This window comes from Eupeodes corollae, chromosome 1, assembly GCF_945859685.1.
Source record: "Eupeodes corollae chromosome 1, idEupCoro1.1, whole genome shotgun sequence".
Classification (NCBI taxonomy): domain Eukaryota; kingdom Metazoa; phylum Arthropoda; class Insecta; order Diptera; family Syrphidae; genus Eupeodes; species Eupeodes corollae.
In genome coordinates this window covers 181786066-181813626 of record NC_079147.1, presented here as the reverse complement: position 1 = coordinate 181813626, position 27561 = coordinate 181786066, and the positions used below count along the sequence as shown (strand labels likewise).

Here is a 27561-nt window from a genome sequence, read left to right as displayed (position 1 = left end):
TGGCCAAAATGACAATTAACAACTTCGGCGTTCTTTTATTTAAAATTTATTTTAGCGTAACGAAATTAGCTTAAGGTTTTTTTCGATTTTAATTTTTTGGCTTTGTGACCAATTTTTGGCTCTTTGACAATAGGAACTAACGCCTTTTCATATTCTATCTGATCCAGATAGAAACCCAGAAAAATAGCACCAACATTTTATTTATTCTACTTTGGCAAAAGAGTCCGAATAAACGATAGCAAATTTGACAGAGGCAGCTTTTACAATATGCTCATTGTTAAGTGTTTCATTTTTGAAAACCCTTTAATGTGTACCCTTATTATCACTGACTACCAAAACAATGGTTCCCAAACCGATTTAATAACGATTTCTAATTCATTTACCGGAGTCCAGGTTATCAAAGAAAAAATCAGTTTAACATACCATTTCTATGTTAAATCTCTTCATTTATGAAGGTATTAAAAACACCATAAAATGCTTATGAGAATCAAAATCAAAGGAATCATCATGCAAACGAAAATTCCACTCTCAAACTTAATTTACCGAATAATCTGCTTAAAGTTTTTCAAAAAATCTGTAAGTAAATATTCATGTCCTTCTAACGACAAGAACTCAAAAACAAAAAAAAGCAAAAAACAACGGCAACTGTTTCATTTCCTCCGAGTCATCAAAAATTAAAACCTCCTTTTCTGTCAAAAACAAAAAAGGACAAACAAAAATACAATAATGATAAAACTTAATCGAAAAAAGACTCTAGACTATACTAGACAAGGAGCGGGTGAAAAAAAGAAAAAGATGAGACACACTTCGTTAAAACTCTAGCAGAGGATACTTCCACACTGCAGTCCTTAAATCCACACTTAAGACCAAAACAAAAAAAAAAAACGATTAAACCAGTTGGCAAATATTGCGGTATAGCGTTGCTTTAAACATAAGTGTATGCTATGCTTCCTAGACAATTTACTATCCATTACATTCACAAACATATAAGAGGCACTTTTGTATGTATAAGATTTTATTTATATAAAAATAAAAGTGAAAAACATGAAGAAAAAGAACTAAAAACGCCCGAATGATCCCATTCAAAACAATATCCAACCATTTGAAAGAATTTCATATCCTTTCCGTCTCTTTTTAACCATGAGAAGTAGTTTCAGCAGCCATAGCCACTCTCCATTTTCTAGAATCCACGTGCATTTGCACGACTAGCACCATCACCAGCTCAAGTTCCAGAATCAGGTTCATAGTAAAATTTCATTACCTACTCTCTCTGTCTCTGTTTTTCCCTCCTTTCCCATCATCATGTCAGTTGGACTTCCATCGTTTGCTATTTTGCTTAAATGTATACGGAATACCTACAGGCAATGGCAATCTAGAAGCATATCGTTTGCCTTAAGGCAAAATGCAGAGTTCCATGCCGGCCCTGGCCCGTGTTGTCCATCTCAGCAGTTCAGCACTTTTACTAAAGCATACGCCACCCGAATGTCAGTATCAAGTCCTCCTTCTTCTCGTCGTTGTAGTCGCCACCGTCATCATTGCCGTCGTCGTCTGCACTGCAAACTGCAACAGTGCACAAGGATTCGTAGCACAGAATGATAGACACAATAAAAAGAAAAAGGACGAAAAAGCATATTCCTTCCATTTAGTTAAGGATTTACTAGCTCGCTACAACTACTAGATGTCTACCGTCAGCAACGCCAGCCAGCGCCGCAGCGGAGCGCCTCCTTCTTTGGATTCGAGACGACTACTCCCTTTCATATCCTATGCCAATGTAATCCAGTTCTCATGTATTTTTATGGTTTTATCTGTTATCCTTGCTGCAGGATTCTATCCAACTAATAAAATTTTACAAAACAAAAATAAAATAGAAATAAAAATAAAAATACAAATAAGTATGCAACAAAAACTACTTGTCGAGCACCGGCGACGACGCGACGGAAGCGAATTTCACAAAATGCGTTTCACTGATTACTCGTGCAAAGCATGCAGCACGACTATGACGACGGGACGCAGTGATAGTCGTCGCTTGTCCAGGACCAAAACAAAACCAAGATAAAAATCATCAAATATTACTCTCAACTCCTGAAGGGTAACAGTATACTGTGTGTTGTAGGTTTTCTTATTCTAAGATGAGACGGATTTTCCAAAACACTGACGCAATGACGAAGACGACGACAGACGTCGATTCTACTTCCGAAGAGAACTCAACTGTAAAAAACAGACAGCCATTTAGACAATTCGAAAAAAAAGATGAAACCATCAACATGAAGAAGAAGAAGCTCGAACTGGAGCTACGACGAAGACGAAGAAGAAGACAAGTGAAGCCAACGAGAATCCTCTTACAGAGCTTCACTTAAAGAAGCATTAAAATGAAATGATAACGAAATGAAGCCTTCTTTTTGTTGTTGCTGTATTTGTTTATATGTTTCTCTGTTTGCAACTGGATATATTTCCTTGCTTAGTTTAGTATTATAGACACACTTACAGGACATGAAGTGCAATAAAGATATACACTTGATGAAAACTACTGCTACTACTACTATTGCACTAGTATAACAAGTTTCATGGACGACGATACGATATCCTTTTTATGTGTCAAATTGAAATCAATTTAAAAAGAGAAAGAACACAGAATGAGATTTCGAATGAATGGAACAGAGAAAGGAAGTTACCTTCTCGTCTATAGTGTATAGAATGTAAAAGGAAATGAAATAGACACACACAATACAAGAGCTCCAACTATATAACAAGAGGATATCTTAGAAATGGATAACTTCCGTTTGTTGGTATTTTTTGTTTCCTAATAGAATATTCATTTCGAAAAGAAACAAGCTATCAAGATGCAAGGAAATGTAGTACTTAAGAAGGTAGGCAGTATCATCTTCATCAACATTAAGATTGTCAATTAAATTTCAGGATGCCCGGATGACATTTGACACTCAATATTTCCCTCTATAGCTTTTTAAGAGTTATAAAAATATAATCACACTTTGTGTCTTTTTCCTATTCTATTTAAATTAACGTAACAACATCCTGTGCACAAAAAAAAGCAGGGAAACTTCAGCAAGTTCAGAGTAATTTTCGCGAAATTTTTCATAGAAAAAAAGTTTTAAAAAACCTGGAAATTCATGAAAGTACATTTCTATCCCTTTTCTGGGCACACAAGAAAGTTTTTTCTTCTTCTCCAAAACCGACCCAAAATAAATATTCAGCTAACATGTCTACTTTCAAACAAATATTTTGTTCACGTTTTTTTTTCGATTTACGCACAAAAAAAAGTTCCTAATGAAAGACCCTGTACATCAGGGATTAATATTTATACTCAAGTTAATAACCAGATTAAGTTCAGCAATACAAATTTGATTTAAATTTAAATTTAAATTCAATAAAAAAAATAGTACGTATACGCCCAAGTGTACCACTTAAAATATTTTAATTGCAATGAGAACTAAACTCTTCCTAACACTGTTGTTGGGCTTTTCTTATCTTGATACAATCTACAATTAAGATTAATGTTTAAAAAACGATTTAATTGTCGTTAAGGCTTCACCTTAAATAACTTTCCATACCGTGAGCAAAAATCTCTAAAAATCATAAGTATGTTAAGTATTGAAAATTGCATTTTTGAGGCAAGCATTTAAAATTTTTTACAAGGCAGTATTCATTGAAGTGTCAAAGTTCTACAGGAAACATTCTATGACAAGGGTCAGTAATAAGAGTAGAGCAATATTTCAACAACGAGGTCAGTCTTTTCAAAATTCTTATCTCTCCCGCATCGAATTAAGTTTTTGTTTTCTTTTGATAAAAGAAAATCCAAACTTGCAGTAAATTTCATTTGACATTAAAATAAAAACAAAAACCATACTAAAAATGGACTTTCGCCATCAGCTAACTCGCATACATGCCCATCACTTTCTAAATCCTTGAATTCAAGTTGAAAATAATAAATCACTTCCAACTTCTTCACCTATTCATCGTCATTGTGTGATGGCATTCTATGACATACCTACATTTTATATATATACGGGTTTTGGTCTATATTATATTATAGCGACGAAATTCCTTTAGAATGTCAAAAACAAAAACAAGATAGATGTCGTTGGTATAACAAATGCACTTCCCAAGCCCCTGACATCTATAATATACCCTCTATGCCATATTCACTTGACATATGAAGCCTTCTTCCCGTTTTCGTTCAAACCACGACAAAGACGAGAACGAACCAACGACGACGGAGACCGAGACGGAGACGACGTCGATGCACTCACTATTCTTCGTTGACGACAATTTAGTCAAGCACACACATACCAATACCTTTATTTTGACATCCATCTACATCCATACACTCCTCGTAGACACACAAAAAGAAGAATGGAACTTCCAGTCCCGAAAACGAAAACCCATAAACTAAAACCCCCAACGATCTGTTATTCAACCTTATATTTTAGGATGGGAGAGGAAAGACAAATCAAGGGAAGAAGGAAGGTTGCTTGGAAGTATGTAGTTAGGTAGATAGATAGGTAGAAAGGGTATAACAAGGGGATGTAATATGGTGGCTTTCGTATTCCGCATCAATTCGCTTTAGCGATTTTCAATAAAACTCATTTATCATGACCCAATACGACCGAACAATGCGAACACATATGGTTTCTTGCATTTTCTTCTTCCTATACACGCATACATACACATATAAATTTATATTTTTTATATTTAGTGAATGTGGTTGACTGAGTGAGTATAAGTTTGTGTGTATTCTAACTTTAAGGATGACGAATCCTTTTTGTTCTGATGCATGGTGCAGAATAAAACCAAAATAGCTGTACGACTCGACATGTCGCAAGAACATACTTTAAGAATTTCAAGCTTACACTACAAAAAAAAAACAACCTATACACACAAATTCTGGGAAGAAGAATGCAGTTAGTGGTGTGAATGGATTTTGAGGAATCTGAACAAACATTTTTAAGTTGATTAAGCATTACTGAGGAAGGATTCTTTGAGTTTTTTTCTTTACTTACTAACGTAAAGTTCCGCTACAAACCTATAGAGCCTCACTCAACATACTTCTCCATCTAATTCAGTCCTTAGCTAGATGTCTCCATTTGCGCACTGCAAGTTGAATAAGGTCCTTTTCACTTGTGCGTCAGTCCTTAGCTAGATGTCTCCATTTGCGCACTACAAGTTGAGTAAGGTCACTTTTCACTTGTGCGTGCCACCTGATATGTGGTCTTTCTTTACTGGGCTGTCCTTTGGGCGTGGTTTCAAAGGCCGAAGGATTGATTTCCATGAGCTATATGTGACTCAGTCTTATCCTGCGGCAAGGTTCGGATTCTGCTTCAATCACTTCCAATGCATAGGGAACCTCAGATCATACTAAGAACTTTTATCTCAAAACGACTCAAGGTGCTTTCATTCGCTGTAATCATAGTCCAAGCTTCTTTTAAGCATGATGTTAAAGAAATCGCATGACAGCGCATCACCTTGTCCAAAGCCTTTTTTGACATCGACAAATTCGGTCAAGTTTTGTCCAGCTTTTATGGAGCAGCGCGAACTATCCAAGGTCATCCTGCACAAACAGACGAGTTTGAAGATGCTGTTACATGCGGCTATTTCAAGTGTCTGCTTTGTTAAGAATCGGGCATTTTGCATTTTTTTTTACAATTGTCGAAACAAATATTTGAAATATCCAAAATTTGGCCGTTGATCGAAAAATGTGCTAGTAAAGTTTTACACGCTGCTTATGACTTAAAATGTAAAATTCTCTAATTAATAAAAGCTACATGCGGTGTTTTCAAAAAACTGTATTTTCCAATGCACTTAAACTATTGATGGGTATTTGTGGACATTTTGTCATTGCATCTTTTGAGAACTGCCTTTGAACTTCAAAAATGGTGTCAAATGCATTTTTACACATAATTTTTTTGTAGACATTTAAGTTTAAGTTGTGTGCTTCAAACACTTTTCCAATGACTTTTCTCTTCTCATCAGTCGCAAAAACAAAAACAAAAACAAAAACGAAACCACATTTTCTAACAATCACATCCAGACACTTCACTAACTACCACTTACACTTAATGCTTGCAAATTCTTTCCCCGGCAAATGCAATATCCCTCTAGGCCATCTACAAGACCCTTCCTAAACAGTAACAGACGCTGACTCAGACTCGGGTACCTTTTGGTCGATTGTTTTGGTTAGAAATCCTTACCAATTCGACAATTTCATCCTTGCAAATTTACTGTTAGGGTATTTAAGTGGCATACAATATTGCAAAGTTATATCTTCTCTTTAACCAATGTATTCCTACTATAGTCTGTACACACACATACAATATCTACATCCAGTCATAAATTGGCAACATAAATGACCAAACAAGATTCTCATCTTAAGCAGCTGTAAAAGCGTACAGGATTACAAACAAATAAGGACATAAATACATGCATATATAGAACGCAAGTAAGGTACGACCACAAAACCCATAGAGTATCCTAACAACAACAACAACAACGATATTGGTGTAGGTACTCTGTATACGTTCATCTCATCTGATCTCGCATCTCTTTCGATTCGTATTATATCTTTGCTAATTAAAAATTCGAATAAATAATGCAGAAGAGATTTGTGCCATATCCTTTTGGATGTCTAATATTCAAGCTATAACATAATAGGACAAGGAATATAAACATAGGTAGAAGTATCTACAAGGAGGGATGCGATAGTTAGAACCTGGACTGTCGGTTAGTCGGTCGGTCAGAAGAAAGAAAAGCATCGAGGTAAAGCCATCTAGAGAAAACCCTTTAAGCATATGAGTCCTCTTTCGTGCTCTGTCTATAGAGGTATAGATTGGACATCTCTCTAGTAGAATATTATGTCGGAATTATTATTATGTGCAGTCCCATTAAGCGAATCCAACACACCATACATATTACAGTACACAGAGACTTATAGACAGATGTGTGCATGCTATATAGACCTTAACAACAAAAGAGGACGATATTGGTAGTACCCGTAGAGTAGTAGCATAAAAGCAAAAGCAAAAGCAAGCGCGTTCAGCACGTAGAGTCAACAACAAAATCCATGCAGCAGCAGCTCTCGAGCACCAGCGAGTAAAGAAGACCATCATCCAGAATGTACAAGGTAAATAGTACCATTAGCCTTGTCCGGATGGTTGAGTTTTTGGCATACAACATTGTAGCAATACTACACCTACATTCTATACATCCCACTCTTATGTGTGCTTATATATTTGTCCTTAAATCGATCCTCTGACATACTCATCCGAGCCAAGAATGCTAGAGACACATCTGCGTTTTTTGGCATATACTTGTACAAGAAGGACAACATTTGTAGGTAGATGTATAGCATAGTATGCGTAAAGAAGTTAATAGGATAAAACCTTTTTTATACTCTTGTCGGTCTGTCGATTTTTAGCATCTTTCTCTGGGTTATCTCCTGATGTGATGGGTGGGAGTTCGAGTAAAAACAGGGATGAACTTATTGGTTTAAGAGATCATAATATACCCTATTTATAGGGGCCTTGCGTTATGGTATAGCGAGGACTGTGTCTTGTGAAGAGAAGGGTTTATTATTTTATTTTTATATTTCGATTGTAATTTTTTGAATTTTATTTCGTTCTTCTTTCTTTCTTAGACACTTTAAGTACCTTAAAGCATTTAAGCCCTTTTGTGAAGTAAATTGTTTGAAAAACTCGAGTTTTAGAGCTTTTGTTTGTTAACTTCCAATGGGCATGGTTAATTCTATACTATAAGTACTAAAATCTAACCGTGAACTTTGGACTAAGTGTAAAGATATCACCGAAGAGTTTTTGAACAAAAGTAGGTATGGTTAAGTAGTGGTAGAAGTAAATACATGGACCATTAAGAAAATACTAATTTTAGTCCTGAAATCCTGCTGGTAAATGTTCATTTCTTTATAATTTACTTTTGGAAGTTTTTAAACTGCCCCTATACAAATCACAGTGGGCATGTTATTTGTATATCTGTTTTTTAAAAACTGAGTTACCAAAAAAGTGGCTTACTTTAAAAAGTTGTGGTTTTTTAAATTTCGTAAATGCTTGTTATTGATATCTTTAAAATAAAAAGTTCAAAGATAACTTAACGAATTAAACATATAGTAGTTATTTGCTTAAGAATGCCTTCGACAGGGTTTCTGCCATTTCGTGATCCGAATCTTAGGCCACTGAATGTCTCTTCAAGTTCCTGTTACAAATTTGTTAAATGGTATTTATTTCTTAGCTCATAGTAGACCAAGCAAGAGTTCCAATATCTACATCTTGCAAACTCCCAGTAACGCATCTAGTGACGTTGGGTCTAATTAAACGTTAATCAGATAACATTTTTTTCCAAGAAACGGTCCAAATAAAGACAAATATTTCTCAGAATATTTTTGATGTAATACAAAAATTCCTACAATTCTCTTCCAAGAAACTTCCTATTCGTAGTAAAATGTATTTTCCAATTCTGAGTTCCTCCGTATGTCGATATTTCTAAAAGTTTATGAAAGCATAATGAATAATATTTTGTCAATTCTTTTTTCAAAAATTAACATTAAGTTAGCAACAATATTTTGCATATGGAAAAATAGAGATATTTTATTCGAAAATCAATGTTTAGTTTGAAGGTTTTTATTTCTTAAAATAAAATACGGTTTTACTTTAAAACCGGTTCGATTTTAAAATTAAAAAATAAAAGTGGACAAGTTGTATATGAGATATAATCAGGGCCGTTTCTTTATTTGAAAGCATCTTTGACTTGGCTTGGAGGTGTCATCGAACAAGTTGATGGCAGTCGCTATATATCGATGATCACCAACTCTTTGTGGCCTGAATTACATGATATGTACACCGAAACCACACTAGTATGGTTTAAACAGTTATACGTCACTAGGACCTGGTACTCTAATTTTGTTATATAAAAAAAACACTCACACAATTGAAAGTCATTTATGACTAAATTTTTATTTCTGAAGCAAAATGTGTTTGAAGTCGATATCTATGACGATTTTTGAGAAATGCTCGATGATATAAAGTTCTCAAACGGACGTAAGAACGTTTGTAAACAATTCATAGACATCTCTCTAAAAGGTTCTAGGAACCTTGAAACGTCCAATTACAAAAGCTTTCTATGAGAAATTAAGAAATTGGAACTCTGTGGAGATAATTCGCATTTTAATTGCAATTCCATTATTTTTTTTAAGACCACTTCTATTCTTAAAAAAAAAGAAGTAGGTGGTTAGAAAGCATTACTTCTTTCAAAAAAGTCGGTTCTTTTTAAAGCTGGTAGAAGTTAAAAATTGATTTTGTTAAATTTCAACCATTTGCACTAACAACATCTTAATCTATTCTTTCATTAACTGCAATAGAAATAAGTTTACCTTATTAAAAATGCGTTGTCAAAAAAGGACATCTTGTATTTCAAGGGGGGTCTGGGTTTTGTGCAAAACTTAAAGGGTACCACAAAATATACGAGTTTGTTTTGGAGAGTTTCACTCTCGCAAATAATACAAATTTATTTTTTTAACATTTCCAATACTTTAAAAAACTAAGTCTTGCATTTATTTTAGATCATAAATGTTAAAATTCTATAATTTGATAATAAAACCGATAAAAATAATAATTTTTTGAAGATACAATTCTGAATTAAAGTTTAGAAATATAACATATACTTTTACTGGTAAACTTAAAAAATGTGTTAGCTGCATTATAGGCAACATTGCAGGAGTATTTCCAAATACGTCTATGAACTTTAAACTTATATTCATACGTTCTCATACACCGAATTTCTTCTCATTTATCCTAAGCTGTCCTAGTACCCAGTCTAGCTAGGAAAGGTACTACGCCTGATACGTAATCCTCGTAATCCTACCAAAAACCTAGCACCCCTACATTTCTTCACATCACTAGGACCCGATATAATTTTTCAACCCAGTTTCTTACTTTGATGTTGACACCGAAGTGGCGTTTTACAGAATATACATGATATTTACAGCAGTACAAAAGTCAAAATTAATAAATCAAAATTAAAAGTTTTCATAGGGCTTGATGAATGTTTTCTTTGCTGGCATATTTTTGCGATTTGTTTGCTTAAATTTTATTTTCGTCCAGTTGTCAGTGAACCATTGATGGGGAAGGTTGCCCCTGTATTGTGCCTTGTCTGTTGTGTCAGTGCTCGTTTTTTTTACCTACTCATTTACACAAAAATAAACAAAAAAGTTTTCTAAATAATACAAAACTTACAAATAAACAAGAGCTTTAAAAAAAAAAAGATAATACCTAATAAATACAATCAAAATAAAACAACAAACAAAAATCATATCACCCATCAATCAATACAATACAAAAAAAAACACCACAGCACATCACAGCGAGTACCATTCCATCCTTACTTCCAACCTTTCCACAGTTGGCCTATTGGACCAATCTTTTTTCGCACTCGTACTGTGACGAGAGTTCTTAAAGATCTCAACATTCATAAATTCGCTGGCCCGGATGGTATCCCCGCTATTGTTCTGAAGAGGTGTTCTTCAATGCTGGCAAAATCACTGCGTAAGCTTTTTCATCTGTCTTACTCCTCAGGTCTCGTTCCAAGCGAATGGCAAACAGCATTTGTCTAGCCTATTCCCAAAAAAGTCGAATCTTCCTCACAATATAATTACCGACCGATTGGACTTAAGTCCATTCTTTGCAAGGACATCGAAACGCTGATTAATTATCAGGTCAAGAAATGTCTTGAAGAACGGAAGCTTCTTTACGACCGTCAGTACGGCTTTCGAAGCAATAGGTCCACTGGTGATCTCATGATTTATCTCATCGAACAGTGGAACAAATTTTTACATAGTTTTAGAGAATCAAAGATTATTGCACTTGATATTTCAAAAGCATTTGATAGGGTTTGGCATCAGGCTCTCTTATCGAAAATGCGTGCTTTCGGTTTTCATGAATCCCTGGTACATTCGATTAAAAATTACCTTTCGAATCGTTCAATACAAGTTTTATGAGATGGATTCAAGTCTAAAAACCCCCAAAATAAACGCTGGTGTCCCCAGGGCTCTGTTCTATCTCCAACACTTTTTCTTATTTTTATTAATGATCTCCTGTCTACAACATCTAATCCAATACATTGTTTCGCTGACGATAGTACTCTTAGCTTTCCATATTCGTTTTCAGACTCACATTCCTCTTCTTCGGATGTGAAACTGCAACGAAAAAAAAAACATAATTTCATTGAATTCCGACCTAAACAACATTGTACAATGGGGATTAAAAAATCGCGTGAAAATTAATGCTTCGAAAACCCAATGCTGTCTTGCATCGTTAAAGCAAAATATACCCTCATTGCCATTATCCATAGATTGCACTTGCATCAATGAGATAGAACATCTCGATATTTTTGGTATGTGTGTCACCAACCATATTTTGTGGAACGATCACATACGCGATGTCGCCGAAAATTCCGCAAATTGTTTTTTGGTTTCTTAAGCGATGCAATAAATATTTCAACCCTTCGGATCTGGCTGTTATCTACAAGACTTATATAGATACGTCCAAAAATTGAGTATAACTCCCATCTTCTGGGTTGGTGCATCTGCAACTTACTTTGCATCTTGGATAGTTTTGGACGTGGAGCATTTAAATTGATTGGTGATAATATCATCATTGTTTATCTACTTAGCTCGAACACCGTCGAAAGGTTTCTTGTCTGAAATAGCCATAAATAGTTCAACCATAACACTTGCGCATCTTGGAATTCTCATTAGTATACCCTCGATTCCAACTTCGGCCGTACTGTCAAATACAGATATTCGTTCTTTAGCCGTACTACGCGAATGTGGAATGCCTTACCACACTCTGTTTTTAAAAGTCATTGCAATATTCAGAAATTTAAAACCAATGTTTACCGACATCTCCTTTCAAACCCTCTCTCCTTTTATTAGTGCTCACACTGTGTCTGGATAATAAGGGTAGTAATATTCCCTTGAGTGTTATTATAAAAAAATGGAATTATGCAATCCTTAAAATTTTTTGAACTTTTGTCATTTTAATACACATGATATTTTGTAGATGTGTTTGCGTATGTACATGTGTCCAATTAGCTACATTAAAAGGTACGTGCAGACATGAAATGTCGTTGTGTTGATAAATGTCATAGTTTTCGATATTTTAAAAATCGTAAAATATAAATTTTGGCCGCCAAAAACTAAATCGATATTTGAAACATAATTGAAAATCCAAAAAACTGAATGCTCGTAATAGGCAAAGCAAAAATGTTGTATTTCTAAAAAAAAGTATTCGAAAAATTGATTTGACTTCAGTTTTAACGTCCAAGCCTATCGATTTTGCTGCACCAGAAAATACGCCAATCCTTGCTAGTACTCGGTACCAACTGTACAAAGCCATAGTCTAGTACTTCTGTGAAGAAATAAAAAGGTACCGATTCGAGTACTAACAACTGGTAAAATAACCAGGTTCTAACTTGTTGATTAGGAACGAATTCTAAAAAATACTTGGTTCCAAATCGCTAAAACTAAATTGTAGTACTTGTGTTAATTCATAAGTTAATATCGATTTGAGTACTAATTCTAGTCCTAACGTTAGGGCTCTATGAAGAAATTAAAAGTTAGAGGTGCATATTCAAACTTCATAAAAGTTTGTGATTATGACACAATCTACTAGAGTTTTTATTAAGCTGAATAGGGTATTTCAAACATTTTACTAGTTCTTAAAAATGTAATTTTGTATCGTTTTAAAAATATTTATTTGTTGCTTTAAGGTTTCAATTAGTTATTTTCTGTTTACATAACTCATTAAAAAATGTTAAGTTGAATTTATTTTGAATTCTGTTTGAAGTCATTTTGTGAAGAGAAAAATTGATTTTCCTCGAAATATTTTGAGTACATCATATTTTTTACTTTGCTTTAAATTGCTGTACCATAAAAAAGCGCTTCCAAGGAATTTTTTAAAAGCTCTTTCCGCACCACGTCTTGATGTTATTATCTAAACAAAAATATTTGAAGTCGACATCTCTCTTTGTTCTTTAGATACATATAGAACACGAAAACAAGTTTTGAACATTTTGTATATAATGGTTTCCGTACAATACTTTCATTGCAAGGAGTTGAAATTTGTCAGTAAGCCCAATCAGCCATCTTAACACTACATTTTTTCCTTAAGATATAATATAAAACTTCTTTAAAATTATAAATCTTAAAACTTAAACCCCTTCAAAATGTTTTCACACAACAAAATTTAAATATTTATTTTTTAAAGAAAAATTTGAATATCTTTAGAAATTTTTTCCACTTACAAAGTTCTGGTCTGGGATTCGACTAAAAACAAAAAATTTAAAAAAAACAATTCTATTTTCCAAAAAGAATTGTTTCTTAAATTTTCCGAAAAAATTACATTTCTGTTTCTGCAAGTGTGGAAATGATTGTGTTGAGCAGAATATACAAATATTCAGATTTTGAAGATAGCTTCAGGTTAAAAATAACATTGTTGCTCGTTTCTCGTTTCTCGTTGAAAACTGTTATTTAAAATAAACATATTTGTAAATAGTTTAGAATCTCGAAAATTAAGGAGCTAAGGACAAAAAGTGAATTCCAACATTTGTCTTTTTTGAGTATTCAACTTTGAATTAATTCAATTTATGTGAAAATACAAAAGAGTATTAAAGAACTTTAAAATTTCATTTCTCGCGAAAAAAATTCTGCACAAAATGCATTCGAAGAATCCATTTGAAAATCCTTTTCTGCAGTTTCGTTGAAAATTCTTGTTCTGTGTTCATATTACCGGAGATTTTGATTTAAATCACATATTTCTCAAAATATTTATTAATTATTTCTTTGAAATGAACATCAGCACGTACGTGTGAAGATCCCATCATTTGCCTTTTTCTCTTTTTTACCACCCCCAAACTCAAACTCATCAGAATAAACATCAACACCAACATGATGCAGTTCATTAGTTTGATTCGAAATATGAATATGGATGGAGTTTTTGAAGTGGAGAAAGTTTAAGTACTCTTTTTCAGAAAATCTGTCGAGTAAGAAAAAAAAAGAATTCGAACAAATTTTCAAAAATTATTTCAAGTGTGCATACTTATTACATATTTAATTTTTTTTTTCTGTAATAAGTCTTTTGATAGAATCCGTTCCTGGAGTCATTTTATTCACATTAGGTATCGTTGTCGTCGTCTACGTAGTCGTAGTCGTCGTTGGCGTTCTCGTTGTCGTTGGTTGTCGTCGTTATGGCAGTCATGATGTCGATTTGTGATGTTGCTGTATCTTAAAGTAGGTAGGTAGGTCTGTGTCCTCGACTCGAAGCTGATATATGTAGCGGGGTTTTGGGTGATGCCTTATGTATAGGATGGTAGGATGAATTTTGAAAGCTGGTATTTTCCAGACTCACGCGTTCCTACTACTAGGAGCAAATTTAATAGCTCCATACACGTATCAGCATAAGTATTATTGAAGCGAAGCGGCCAGCCTTAGCGCATAACATCAGCAACTTGCCGACATGTTGTGAGAAATGGTAAATTTTTCATAATGGAGATGTGAGCATATAATCGCATATGTATACATATATATATGCTGATCCTCTGATGTGGTGGATAAATCCCTGAGGGTGCGGGGATCGAAGGATAATATAGATGAAATTGAAGTTAGAGAAGCTTATGCGAATGGCTGGCGTAGATATATACATACGAGCACCTACATACATACCTATCCGGAAGGAAGGAAGGATTTATTGCGGTGATTTAAATTTTTGAAAATACTCAAAACACTATGTTCTTATATACACATACTTATATATGTAGCCAGTTTGCAGATGGGTATAAAATTTATTGCCAAAACCATAATTTCTGTTTGAAACAGTTGCTTATTTCGAACGCTTTAAAAGCTATTGCACGTTCGACTATTGTTGATTGATAGTTGAAATCACACTACCTGCAAACCTACTAGCAGAAAGCAGATTGAAAGAGGAAAGTGATACAGAAATAAAGTGCGAGAAAAGAAGAAGGAGCATGAGAAGATTGCCTTAAATTTATTTCAACATTAGATGTCTTTAAACGGTGTTTTATTGTTGATGTATTAGAGGTTAGGTACAACGCTTTAAGAGAATTTGAAATTAAAAATTTCTCAAAGTAGTTAGTAAAGCTGCAAATCTGTGTGCTTTGCATACAATTTTAACCTTAATGGTAGAAAATCTGTTATTCTTCCAGTAAATTTTGACCTCTATATTTGCAAAGCTCAACAATTTTGGTTTATAGGTATTCCTGATTAAGCTCATAATCAGCATTTAATTGGTGTTTAAAAATCAATTAAACAAAACTAAAAAAACATAAAATGAGATTTGTCTGTTTAATGTTGGTGAAAAAAAAGGTTTTTTTCATTAAGAGGTTTTATTATAAATATTCCAATACGTTAATATCGTTGTCACATTGAGGCTGCTAACATTGGACAAGTAAAAATGAAAGCCTTAAAAAAGTATTCATTACAAAAATATTCACTTTTTTAATGGAACTAGCTGAGAATAGCACTTACTCAATCTCAAGTGAAAAACAATTGGAATGAATTTTCGCTGACTTCAGTAAGGCGTGTAACAAACTTTCACATCGAGTTTTGCTTGTTAAATTATGGAAGCTGTGTTTTTTTGATACATCATTGTCTGTTTTATTTTCCATGGTTGCAAATCAAACAAGTTCGAAATTAAGTCTGGAATACCAGAAGGTAGTCATTTAGGTCCTATTCTCTTTATTTTATTTATAAACGATTCACTTTCATGTTAAAGCACTCTACTCTACATGCCAACGATCTTGCAATTTTTAAAACTGTTTCAAGTTCTTGCTATTGTGAAGAATTGTGAAATTAACTTGTTTTTTGACTGTTTTTTTTTAATGAATGTCTAATTCTCAACGTTTAAGAATGTGAAACTATGAGGTTTCTGTAATTTTTTGTAATTAAATGCTTTGGGGGTATATTATTATCGACGAAAATAAAATGCCTGTTTTAGCCGTTTTATTCGATAGAGAATTTAAATTTTCATAACACATTAACTCCATAGCTAATAAGTCTAATTTAATAATGTTTGAAATGAAATGTGTTGAGAAGGAATTAAAAAATTTGTCTGGTACTTTTGTTATAAAGCTACATTTTGTAACATTTCTTCGGCCAATTCTCGAATACGCTTGTCTGGTGTAGGCGCCAAATTGTGCCTGTCATAAATTCAGACTAGAACTTTTCCAGAAAACGATCCTTCAATTTGTAGTACCTGTGACGTAATAGTTAGTGCGTTGGACTGTCATAATAGAAGTTCTCAGTTAAATCGTATCAAAAATAGACAAAAAACGTTAAATATTTAGGTCACCCCTTATAATTTGAACACAAAAAATGTTACTTGAAAAACAATAATTGTATGCATCAAGGAATGACGTTTTTGACATCTTGTGAAATTAAAAAAAAAACCAGCAACAGTTTTCTTTTACAAGAAAACAAGGACCATTTAAAAATTTCATCTTCGAATCGAAAATCGTAACAGCGGTTAAACATTTCATCTTCCAAAACTGTTTTTAACATTTGATACATTTTTTCAAAAAATCCTTTAACTTTACGTTTATTTCTTAGAAAGATGTGAAATATTTTTTTACAAATAACAAAACAACTCAAAACATTTCATCACAAAAAAAATGGTTTTCGTCTGAAGTATTTTTGAAACAATGAAAGTTATTGACTTAAAACTTTTTTATCTTCATTTTTATAAATTTATTTTTATTTCTTACCCTTATACCTTGCATTCAATTTTAATGGTTTTGAAATTCTTATCATTTTATGCTTTTACAGTTCCTTAAAACAAATCTTTTGGAAAAGAAATTCTTTGCAAGTCATTTACCCATGTTCACCCTTTTTAAGAAACTTATAAAATATTCAAACCTTTTTGATAATTACTATATTAAATAATACCTTCACTCAAATTGAAGTAAACACTAGTATAGAACAAATATTGTCCAAGTTTACCCCTTTTACCTCTTTTAAGGCTATTTTCAAATGTGTCTCTAAATTTAGAGTAAATCAATCATATTTTTATTTAAATTATTATTAAAGTTTTAGTGTTCCTTCCTCTATAAATTTCTGCTATGCTAACATTACATCCATCACAATAGGTATTTCTAAACATCCTTTTTAAGCTGCCAATCTTTTTGAATTTGACAAGGGAGACAGCTCTAAAGTCAACAAAACTTCATTCAGTTTGACAGTTTAACAAATAATGTAAATGTAGGTACCTACGTATCTAGCAATAGCCAAGGATAAATTACCCAACTTCGCATAGCTTTAGGCATAAAGGCAGAGAGCAACGTATCTTTTTTGTTGTTGTTGTTGTTTTGTCCTATCGAGAAAACATGTCTGGGGCGTAAATTACTTACAAACTTCAAAAATACACTTTTCCTGTTCCTGCCTCAACCCACCACTCAAAACACACATCACAGAACGTTTTGGTAAACTTTTTAAGCCCAAAACACTTTGTGCACTTAAAGCTTCAAAAAAACATACTATACAGAGCCTTTGTATAGCCTCTGCTGCCGCCGCCGCTATCGCCATTGCCACCGCCGTCGACCAGCCGCCACAGCTTTATTTCGTTTTAAAACTCTTCTCTTTTTCGTCTAAAAGACACACACTACCTAAGCTACCTCAGTCTTTTCTGCACTTAACTCATCGTTTTGCCACACCCAATATACAAAATTTGTGTAAAGGGGTATAAAACGGAAGTCTATTACATTCCGCTTAAAGCGGAGGCCAACAATATAGCATAGGTATATGCGAAAACGAAAAATAAACACCAAAACAAAATAACAAAATCCCTCAAGCCAGCTTTCAAGTGAACTAAAGGCTAGCTAGTATACATCCACCATACCCAACCTACCCTTCCCGTCATGTGGTGTTCTATAGGTACCTACTCTGTACCCACGCAAACTAATGTCAGTTAAATGGACTGCTAGCTTCGCCAAGTTTTATAGTTTGAGGGCAAAATGTACGGAGGTAGGTATATGGAGGAGTGAAAATGGGTCACACACTAGGATTTCCTCTCAGCCATCATCACCAAGACCGTAACGTGCGTCCGTCCGTCCGTCGGTCGTCGTCAGAACCGTTCACATCACATCATCAGAAGCCCTTTTTACACGCCCTCTGAATCTGAACGTACAGTAGAATGAAAATGTTCTGTCAAAATGAGATGACTCCCGTGAAAATGAAAATGTGGGTGTGGTGGTGATGGTGATGATGATGGCAGGTGGCATCAAGAGTAGTGGCAAGAGTCGACAGGTAGACCAAAAATGTTGTTGGAAAATATTTTACACATTACATTACATGATTTTTTTTTTGCGAGTTGCGTTTATGTGGCAGCAGAACTCTGACTTTGCTTTTTACTTACGCGCGGTGAGCGGCGAGCGGTTCGCCGCAGGGAGAATATCACAGTCAGAGTAGACATCATAGTCGTCGTGCGAGGGAAAAAATATGCCAATTTGTTGGCTTTTTGCATACAACGTGTATCGAAAATCGCAAAAGTAGAACAACTCTGCTGTAGCTGTAGGAATAAGGTGTAACGCGGTTTTTGTGGTCTCTTTTGCCGATGCCAACTACAGATTGGTTTGGTTTGAGAGAAAAATATTCTTGCAAGGTCTATATTCCTACAGAATCGAAATGACGTATGTAGGCTTCTTTTATCCCACCTACAAATATGTATCTAGGGTAAATAAAAAATTAACATATAATATCACTTTCCATTGCGTACAAGGATATTAAAATAAGGATATTTTTGTTGTTGTTTTTTTGAATATTTTTGTTCCCAAAAAATCAAGTTAATACTTTGAGGATGTGTCGAACAGATGTTGTGAAGAACTCTCATAACAATTTGAAGGGTACACATGTAAATTTTTTGATTTTGTTGTCTCAATGATGTTCGTTCATATTCAAAAAAGGTAAAAGGAATATGTTGGTATCGGAAAGGATAAAATTATAGTGGGTTCGTGTGGAATGAAGAAGAGACGTGGTTTAAATTTGAATAACCTGCTTAAATTTGATGGTGTGTCAAACACAATAATCTAAGAAAGCAAAAAGTTGATGAAATGAAGATGGCAGTACTTAAACTCGAGTCAATTATGGAAGTTACAACTAGAAAACAAAAGTCTAAACGTCGAATGTTCGTCTGGCATTTAAAAAGATTTTTAAAAAAGATCCTTATCACGGTACGGCAATTTTGAAAAGGATACTAGCACTTAAAATCGACCACAATAACCACTCTGCTTTCAAGTTCAATTTAGAGTGGAACACAGAAGTGGATGAAGTTCTTAAAATGCCTTATTTCTAGTTAAGTTAGGTTGGAGTGGCTGTCAGAGATAGAATTTGACACGCTTTGAAGCCTAGTTTTTGAAGTTATAGAACTTTGTAGTTTTTTTTTAAATTGCCATGAAATTTATTTTATTCAAGAGATAATTTAAAAATGATTTCTGACACATGACCGCCTCGAACGTTTTTTAATCAGAAGTTCAAATTTTTCATAATTTTTTCCAACATTTTTAGCCGTATATTTGAAAAAAGCCGAAAATGTTGTCCTGCGATAGGTAAATCCTTTCGACTTATCTGATAATAGTCAATCGGTGTTACATCCTAAGCTATTTGAGGCCAATTCACGGGTAAGTCACGAGATTACCATAAACGTGGTTGTTCAATAGAATAACGAAAAAGTCAGTAATTATGGCTATATAGCGGTTGCCATTGACTGTTATGCTCTGGCCAGTATTTTAAAGACGCACACCATACAGCCAGTTTCTATTGATGCAACAGTGTCAAACCATACACATGAGTTATGATATTATTACTCCAAATACTGAAGTTTTCTTTGTTGACGATCATCTATTCAACCAAAAGTGAACTGCATCGCTAAAGAAAAAGATTAGTTTGTTATCTACGTTGATCTTGTTTAAGACTTTTTGACCTTTTCAACGCCTTAATATTTGATTCTTGAAATGTAAAACCAAACTAAAAACAAATCACTTAATAGCTGACAAAATGGCCACCAGTTAAAAAAGTGTTGCCAATTTAAAGTTATATACTTCTTCGACTCACGAAGGAAAGACTCTTCACCATTTCCAGCATCGTTTATGGTCAGAATGATGGCAAGAAATTTCAAGAGAGGATTATCAATTTTCGAAGAAAATCATCAATAATAAAGAGGCTCATTTTTATCTCAGTGGATTAGTCTATTTGTAGAATTAAGACGAATACTAATCTAGAGTAATTGCCAATCATGCGTTGCAAAATGAGGAACATTGTACGGCAAGCTTATTAGCTGTACAATACCAAAAAAAGTCGAATATTGCTCAGCTGTGCCATTTCCATAAAGTTGCGCCCACACCAAAGAAGCATTTAAGAAACATTACAGAAACTAAGAAACATTTCAGAAATGTTTCCGAAATGTTCTATTTTTCCTATACGCTTGCGAAACATTTCTGAAATATTAATGAAATGTTTCTTTATTTCACTTTCCAAATGAGAAACTCTATTTATTTCCCAAGCTTAATAGCTTGGTAGAAAGTAAGTTATTGGATTTGAATAGGTCGAAATAAAATGTCGAACAAAATTCAAATCAACAAGAAAATTTCCAAAATAAAATCAAAAAAGTTTTACTTTGGCTGAAATTTCCGAAAAAATAAATTTTGAGAAAGATGCGGTAGAAAGAAAAGTCAAGATAATAAAACACAACACTATCAATGGGAACCAACAAAAAACCTTTCAAAAATGTTTCTCAAAGCGTCCACACCAAAACAAAATGAAAATATTGTAGGAATATTAAAAGTTAAAAAAATAAACTAAAACAAGTCGAAGACATTAAGAGAAGTTACACACTTCAAGGTATCAAAAGGTACATTGATATAAATGCAGTGAAAACGTCATCAATTGCCAGCCCATTACCCTAAACTAACCTAAAGATTGTTCAAAAGATAATGGGACTACAACTTAGTGATTTAATAATAGACTGACTTCTAAAAATTATACATTTTTATAATTTTTGAAGTCAAACAAGGTTTTAGTTGTATGATAAGTGTTTTACAACCTTTAACTGACGCAAACTCTAAACTGACTGTCTGTTAAACTAAACTTTTTTCCAGAGCTTTGTTTTTTGCGATTTCTCGTTAAGGCTTTTCAGTGTGGCGTAAGCAGTTCTGAAGAAGTACATTTAGTGATATCATAGCCCCAACATTCATAATCATTATAGATTCCATAAGAATTGCGATTGCTTAAAAATCGTATGAAAACAAAATATTTTACGCCTAACTTAAATAAAAAAAAAAAACAATGAATCTTGAAAGCTTCTTAGTTCTTGTATAAATAGATTTGTTAGCCCTCTAAATATATAAAAGAAATTAGAACATGGTCCAACACTCCTCTAAGTAGTAGCCAAGCAAAAAAATGTCCTTGAGTCCCTATACTTAAACTTACAAGTATGTACTTCCGCACATAATAGCATCCCGCTAACAATATCTTCTATACTTTGTACTGTTGATTCCCTTGACAGTGTTTTGTAGATATATGTATGTGTCCATTTTTCGGTCCAAAGCAATTCTATATATGTGTTCACATCCTGTTGTGTTTTAAAGGCATTTCTGTCGCTCTTTATTGTCATTTGTCCTCATCCATTTTTTTTTCTGTTTGTTAATTCCTCATTCTTCACATAAGTACAATGTCATTCATATTCCCTTAGCTCGGCTCAACTTAAAAAAAAAATCAAGGAAAAAAGTGCCTATCCACAATATAATAGTCCCTATAGACCACTCTTTCATTCTGGAAGAAGAACATTTTCTGGTGTGCCTGAGCTGGGCTAGGCTGGGCTGGGCCATGGCCCATACAGCATCATCAGCACAAAAAAAAAGAGCAAAGACAAAAAAATATGTCATCCCTAACAAATTACCACCCAATTACCAGAAACCCACGCCACTTCAGACCCAATTTTCAAATGTAACGCTTTATCCCCTAGCATACATACTCTCTCCTCCCCCCGTCAACCAATCTATCCCAATCCTATATTCTCTCTCGCTGTGTCCAGTCAAATAAACACAGTTGTAAATCCCCATTTGATGATATACATTTACCCCCTCTGATCTTCCTCTCCATCCTCGGTCGGTGGTATATGATGGAGGAGATGGAGTGAGTTAGGGGGTAAATTGGCCTTTTAAGTGACAACAATAACCCCAAAAGAGCAATCGACACACAGCAGAGTATAGAATTTTTCTTCTAGAAAAAAAAAACGACTTCCTGATTTATCGTTGGTCCTTTACGGCGGCGCGCAGTTTGTGATGGTCTCCCCATCTGTCTATCTATATATCCACCTAACCCCCCTCCTCATTTCGTTCTTCTTTTATTATGGGCGAACGACAACGAGCGACGAGTCAAGTGAATATATCCTCCTCCTTGAGCAAGGATATTCGTGCTTCAAGTGGGTCTTTTGTTTTCCCTTTGGCTGATGGGTGTCTTTTTTTGTGTTTGGTCTCATCATCCTGATTCCTTTTTTCTATCACTATGTGTGTGCCTTGCAGTACCTACTTCCTCTTTTTGTGTGTGTTTCCAATGAGGAGTATCCCATTAACGGTGCAGTTTTATTTTTTTATACGACAACTTTCTTTGTTTTTTTTTTGTGTTATTTCATTGTTATCATGTATATAGCTCTCTCTCTCTATCTATCTAGTCGAGTGTGTCTCTCGTTACAACTAATGAAAGGATAATACACTTCCTTATGCGAAATTATCACATTTTCAAGTTCCTTCAAGGATCTTTAAGAAGCAAAAAATCACAAAGAACAAATTAAAAAGAAAGATAACTATTAGATTATAATACAAAAGGTCCTTGAAGGATCCTGAGAAGTATTCTTCTTCCTTCGTTTTCTTTCGCTAAAGAGGTCTATATTGTCAGGATAATTTATAATTAAATGTTGTTTTTTACGTTGTTTCAGGTGACAAGACACCCCCAGGATTTCCAGTCATCACTCAAGGACCTAGTACTCGAGTAATTGAAGTTGGTCATACGGCTGTTATGCAGTGTAAGGCAATTGGAAATCCACAGCCAACGATATATTGGATTAAGAATCAAACAAAAGTCGATATGTCGAATCCTCGATATTCCATTAAAGATGGTAAGTGTGTAACAAAGAGTATATAGTCTTGATAATTTAAATATAATTTATATTGAGTGTTTTTAAGTCGATTGCACGCCTTGTGGGTGGACGTGTATCCTTGTAGATATTTTTCAACTGTTTTTAATTATTTAAAGAGTCACTTTAGTGTTTTAGACGCTTTTAATGCGATACGATGATGGAAGAAGTTTCTGTAGGACCACTTAAGGAGTTATAACCGCTGAGGCGCTGAGCGTTGACAATTTTATACAAGGAAAAATGAGTCGAATTATTTAAGCAAAACCGCATCAGACTTTATGTACTTTGAGAGGAATTTTGTCAGGGATTGAATATTATACATTTTCTGGTCAATGAAGGGCTGGGGTGGTTATTAAAATATGATACACCAGGACCAGGACGGAGGATAATCCAAGCGATTTTCTCAGTTTTAAGTTAACTTTGTCAACTTATAGCGAATATTCGCTACCACCATAACCATTATCATCATCATCGTCATCATCAATGGTGAATGCATTTTTCACCACAGTGAAAAACTCTACAAGAACAATAAGAGAGACATAACTGTTTTCTGTATTTTGTTTTCTTTTTTTTTGGAAAATTGAAATAATGCCGTTACAGTTAGTTATATACCTACCTACGTTACGTATGTATATGTGCATGCGGAGAGGAAAAAGGATAAATCTGTCTATTTTCCCACGGTACTTTACATTTTTTATTTTATAAAATGCAAAAATTGTATTCGTATTCGAGATGAAGAAAATGAAAAAGAAGAAGAGAATTGTGAAAACGGGTTATTTTGTGGGAATTTGAAATTTTGCAATTTATGAAAATGGATCCTTTTTTGCTTTGGACTGTGAATGTTAATAGAGTAAGGACACAGTTGAGAAAAAATGCAAAATAGTTTTAAAAGAATGAAAGTGAATATTTTAACGTGAAATGCGATAAAAAGATAATTTTTTTTAAGTTTTACGTGGACACATACATATGTACGTACATATTTATCATCATAAAGATTATTTTTTACTTTTAAAAGATTTTTAATCAAAAATGATATAAAAGATATAATTACAAAATTCTCAACAACATCATTGCGAATTATTGTTTCTCTTGGCGATTTATGTTTACTTCAATAAAGTCCTGCGTCGTGAGTAAATAATTTTGGAAAAATTGAAAATGTACGTCTAAAAATTATTCAAATCCAAATGTCACAGCTTTTCCTTTTCAAATTTTTAGTTCAATTACATCGGTTTTTCCAATAAATACTTTCTTTGTATTTTATCAAATACATACTCGTCAGTATAGAGTTTTTCGTAGAGCTGCCCTATTTTTAAATTTAAGTAAAAGAAACTGCGTTTGAGACTATAATGATGACTATAATCCTTTGAAGGGCATACCGGTTTTTTATGGATACCGGTTTATATAGATGATTATAACACATTTGCTCGGTAATTATAGACCTTAAGCGCTCGGCGGTAACGCTTGAATGGGCCTTAATCGTTGACGATAATACGTACTTACTTACTTACTTATGGTGGCGCTGCAGTCCGGGCCTGGGCCTCAACCAACGTGTGTCTCCAGCCAGTTCAGTCCCAAGTTGGTTGAGGTCTTTACCCACCTGCGTGCGCCACTGGAGTCATGTTCTTCCTATACAGCGCCATCCCTCGAGATTGGATTCAAAGATCTTCCGGGCTGGAGCGTTGATTTCCATTTGCTTTACAGGACATAGCCATCTAAGCCGTTGGGCTTTAATTCTGTTAACTAGGTCAGTGTCGCTGTACAGCAAGTACAGTTCGTCGTTATATCTTCTCTTCCATTCTCCATCTATGCTTACGGGACCAAAATTCACCCTAAGAATTTTTCTCTCGAAGCATACTAAGACGCTCTCATCTTTCTTTGACAAGCTCTTGACCTCAGGGCCATAAATGAGAACCGGAATAATAACTGGTTTATAGATGGTGATTTTAGATGCTCGGGTAGGAGTTTACTACTCAATTGTTGTTCAGTGTCCCTTTTTTGATGACAGCATATGCTTGGTCTTGCCCTCATTGACCACTAAACCCATCTTCTTTGATTCCGTTGCAATGCTCCAAAAGGCTCCACTGACTTCACGCTTTGATCTTTCAATTATGTCAATATCATCTGTGTATCCGAGTAATTAGATGGACCTTTGGAAAATTGTGCCTCTAGTGTTGACGCTTGAGTTTTGCACAATTCTTTCTAGAACGATATTGAAGAAGCAAGCAAGCCTTATCTAAAGCCTTGTTTGACATCAAATGCATTCGTGAGATCATTTCTGACCCTGATAGAGCAGCGTCTATTCTCCATCGTCATTCTGCACAAACAGATAAGTTTGACAGAGATGTCAAAACTAGACATTGCTCTGTAAAGCTCTTCCCTATAGATACTGTCATACGCGGCTTTAAAGTCAATAAAGATATGGCGGATATTCGTTTTGAAGTTCCGTTGACGATAATATTGGTATGAAACTAAAAAGTCAACTTGACAGATTTAGCTTTAACAATATGACTGCTGCCAACTTTTCAAAGAGTCTTATTTGAAAATCTTCTGCAGTCGAAAAATGTACGTTTGATAATCATTGAAGTTTGTATTTAACTACAAGCATGTTTTCAACAAACGTTACGTTAAACCAAATATTCTATTATAAATACAGTTCAATTTTGTCTCTCAACGCGTCTTGATTGTTGCTGTGGCCCAAAAACCTATGCAATTGTCCAAAATAAAACAGTCTTAAAATGTTTCGGTAAAGATTTTAAGCTGCGACGTTAGCATGGTGCTCATTTTCATCAGCTTCTCCATGTCGCTATCAACTTCCATCCAAACTCAGTTCATTTTCTATTCTTGATGAAGCCGTTTAATCAAAATTCTAGCTCAAATATTAAACGAAAAGAAGTGCTAACCTAAACGTTCCCTCAGCTTTCAGAGTTCTTGGACCTCAAGATAGTAAGAATTTGTATGCAATGTTTAGAGAATGTTTTGGCTATAGGAGTAATACAAACAAATTCAGCGCAAGGCTCAATTGTTTTCTTACTCCAAAAACAACAGCTGTTAGCAAATGTTATTCTTACTTTCGTCATAGCTTTGATGTTGTTTTCCTATTTCAAGCGGAGCCCGGGTAAACAAAGTCTTTTACTTCTTAACTGAACTTTAAAGTTACGTTCGTTGATAGGGACATGACGTTTCGACCGAAACGACGGTATTCTGTCTTTGAAACAACATGTATTTTTTTTTTGCCGTCAATAGCTGCTAAGTCCATTTTGTCGCCTCTATCTAGTAACTCGAAAAATACCCGACATCGGGTGGAGTTCTTGTCAGCAGCATAAAATAATGGCTTTAGTATTGATGTAGGTGCTCTCCATAATTCTTTCAAGAACTATGCTAAAAAAATCACATGACAGGGTATCAACTTGTCTAAAGTTTTTTTTTATATCAAAAAGTTCGATTAAGTTTTTCCAACCTTTATGGAACAACAAACGAAAAAATTTAGCAGAGATGCTAAAACTACAGTTCATCACTGCAAAAGCTGGTTTTGAAATCGATGAAAAGATAGTAGATTTCGATTTGATGTTATTTAGTTTTTCTACAATCTCTCGTAATGTGAATATTTTATCGATTGTGGACTTTCTTGATCTAAAGCCATACTGATAAGGACCTGTGAGGTTGTTGATGATAGACTTTAAGCGTTCACTTATTACAGAAAAGAAGATTTTGTATACTACGAGTATATATCTTAAGAAGACTGATTCTTTTAAAGTTGTTGCAGTTCATAAGGTTTCCTTTTTTAGTATCGTGCAGACTGACGTTCCATTCATTGCACAAGCTTTCAAATTATCTATGGATGCTTTAAAAAGCGCATTTAAACCCACAGCTCCAGTGGCTTTGCTGGCCTTCAGCTAACATATACCAATCTTTACTTCCTTTAAGTCGTAGCCCTGTTTTGCCTTAGGTCAGCAAACCCGAAGTGCTACCTTAGTTACAGCGAAGAAGTCGTCCGTTGTTAGCTCCTCCAAAAGTTCGGACATCTATGATACTGATGTAGATATGATTGACTATTGACTTATCTGGGGAACTAAAAGGATCCTTGTCGATGTTGATTCTAGATAGGATGTTTTTGTCCCGTTTAAAATTTCCCAAAAAAATTAAAAATCTTAACTATCATAATTTTAAATAAAAATGTTTGAAAATATAAAATTCCATAAAGTGTTAAGTTTTAAGTGTAAAATAAAACAAACATTTCATTTCAATGAAAATCTAATTTTTAAAAATTAAAAATACCTTAATGTGAACTCACACTGTACGTTTAAAAGTGTAAAATATCAAAAAAGCATGTAGAACAGGTGTAAATAAT

At 34.2% G+C, this 27561-nt stretch overlaps 1 protein-coding gene across 9 annotated transcripts in view; it reads left to right on the top strand.

Moving 5' to 3' along the window:
• Positions 1-27561, top strand: part of LOC129943354 (tyrosine-protein phosphatase Lar) — a 421011-nt gene that overhangs the window by 264288 nt on the left and 129162 nt on the right. For all 9 annotated transcript variants that reach the window (XM_056052723.1, XM_056052721.1, XM_056052724.1 and 6 more), the window contains one exon: positions 23016-23195. In XM_056052723.1, coding sequence (XP_055908698.1) covers positions 23016-23195 — 180 coding nt within the window. The remainder of the gene's footprint in view (positions 1-23015; positions 23196-27561) is intronic.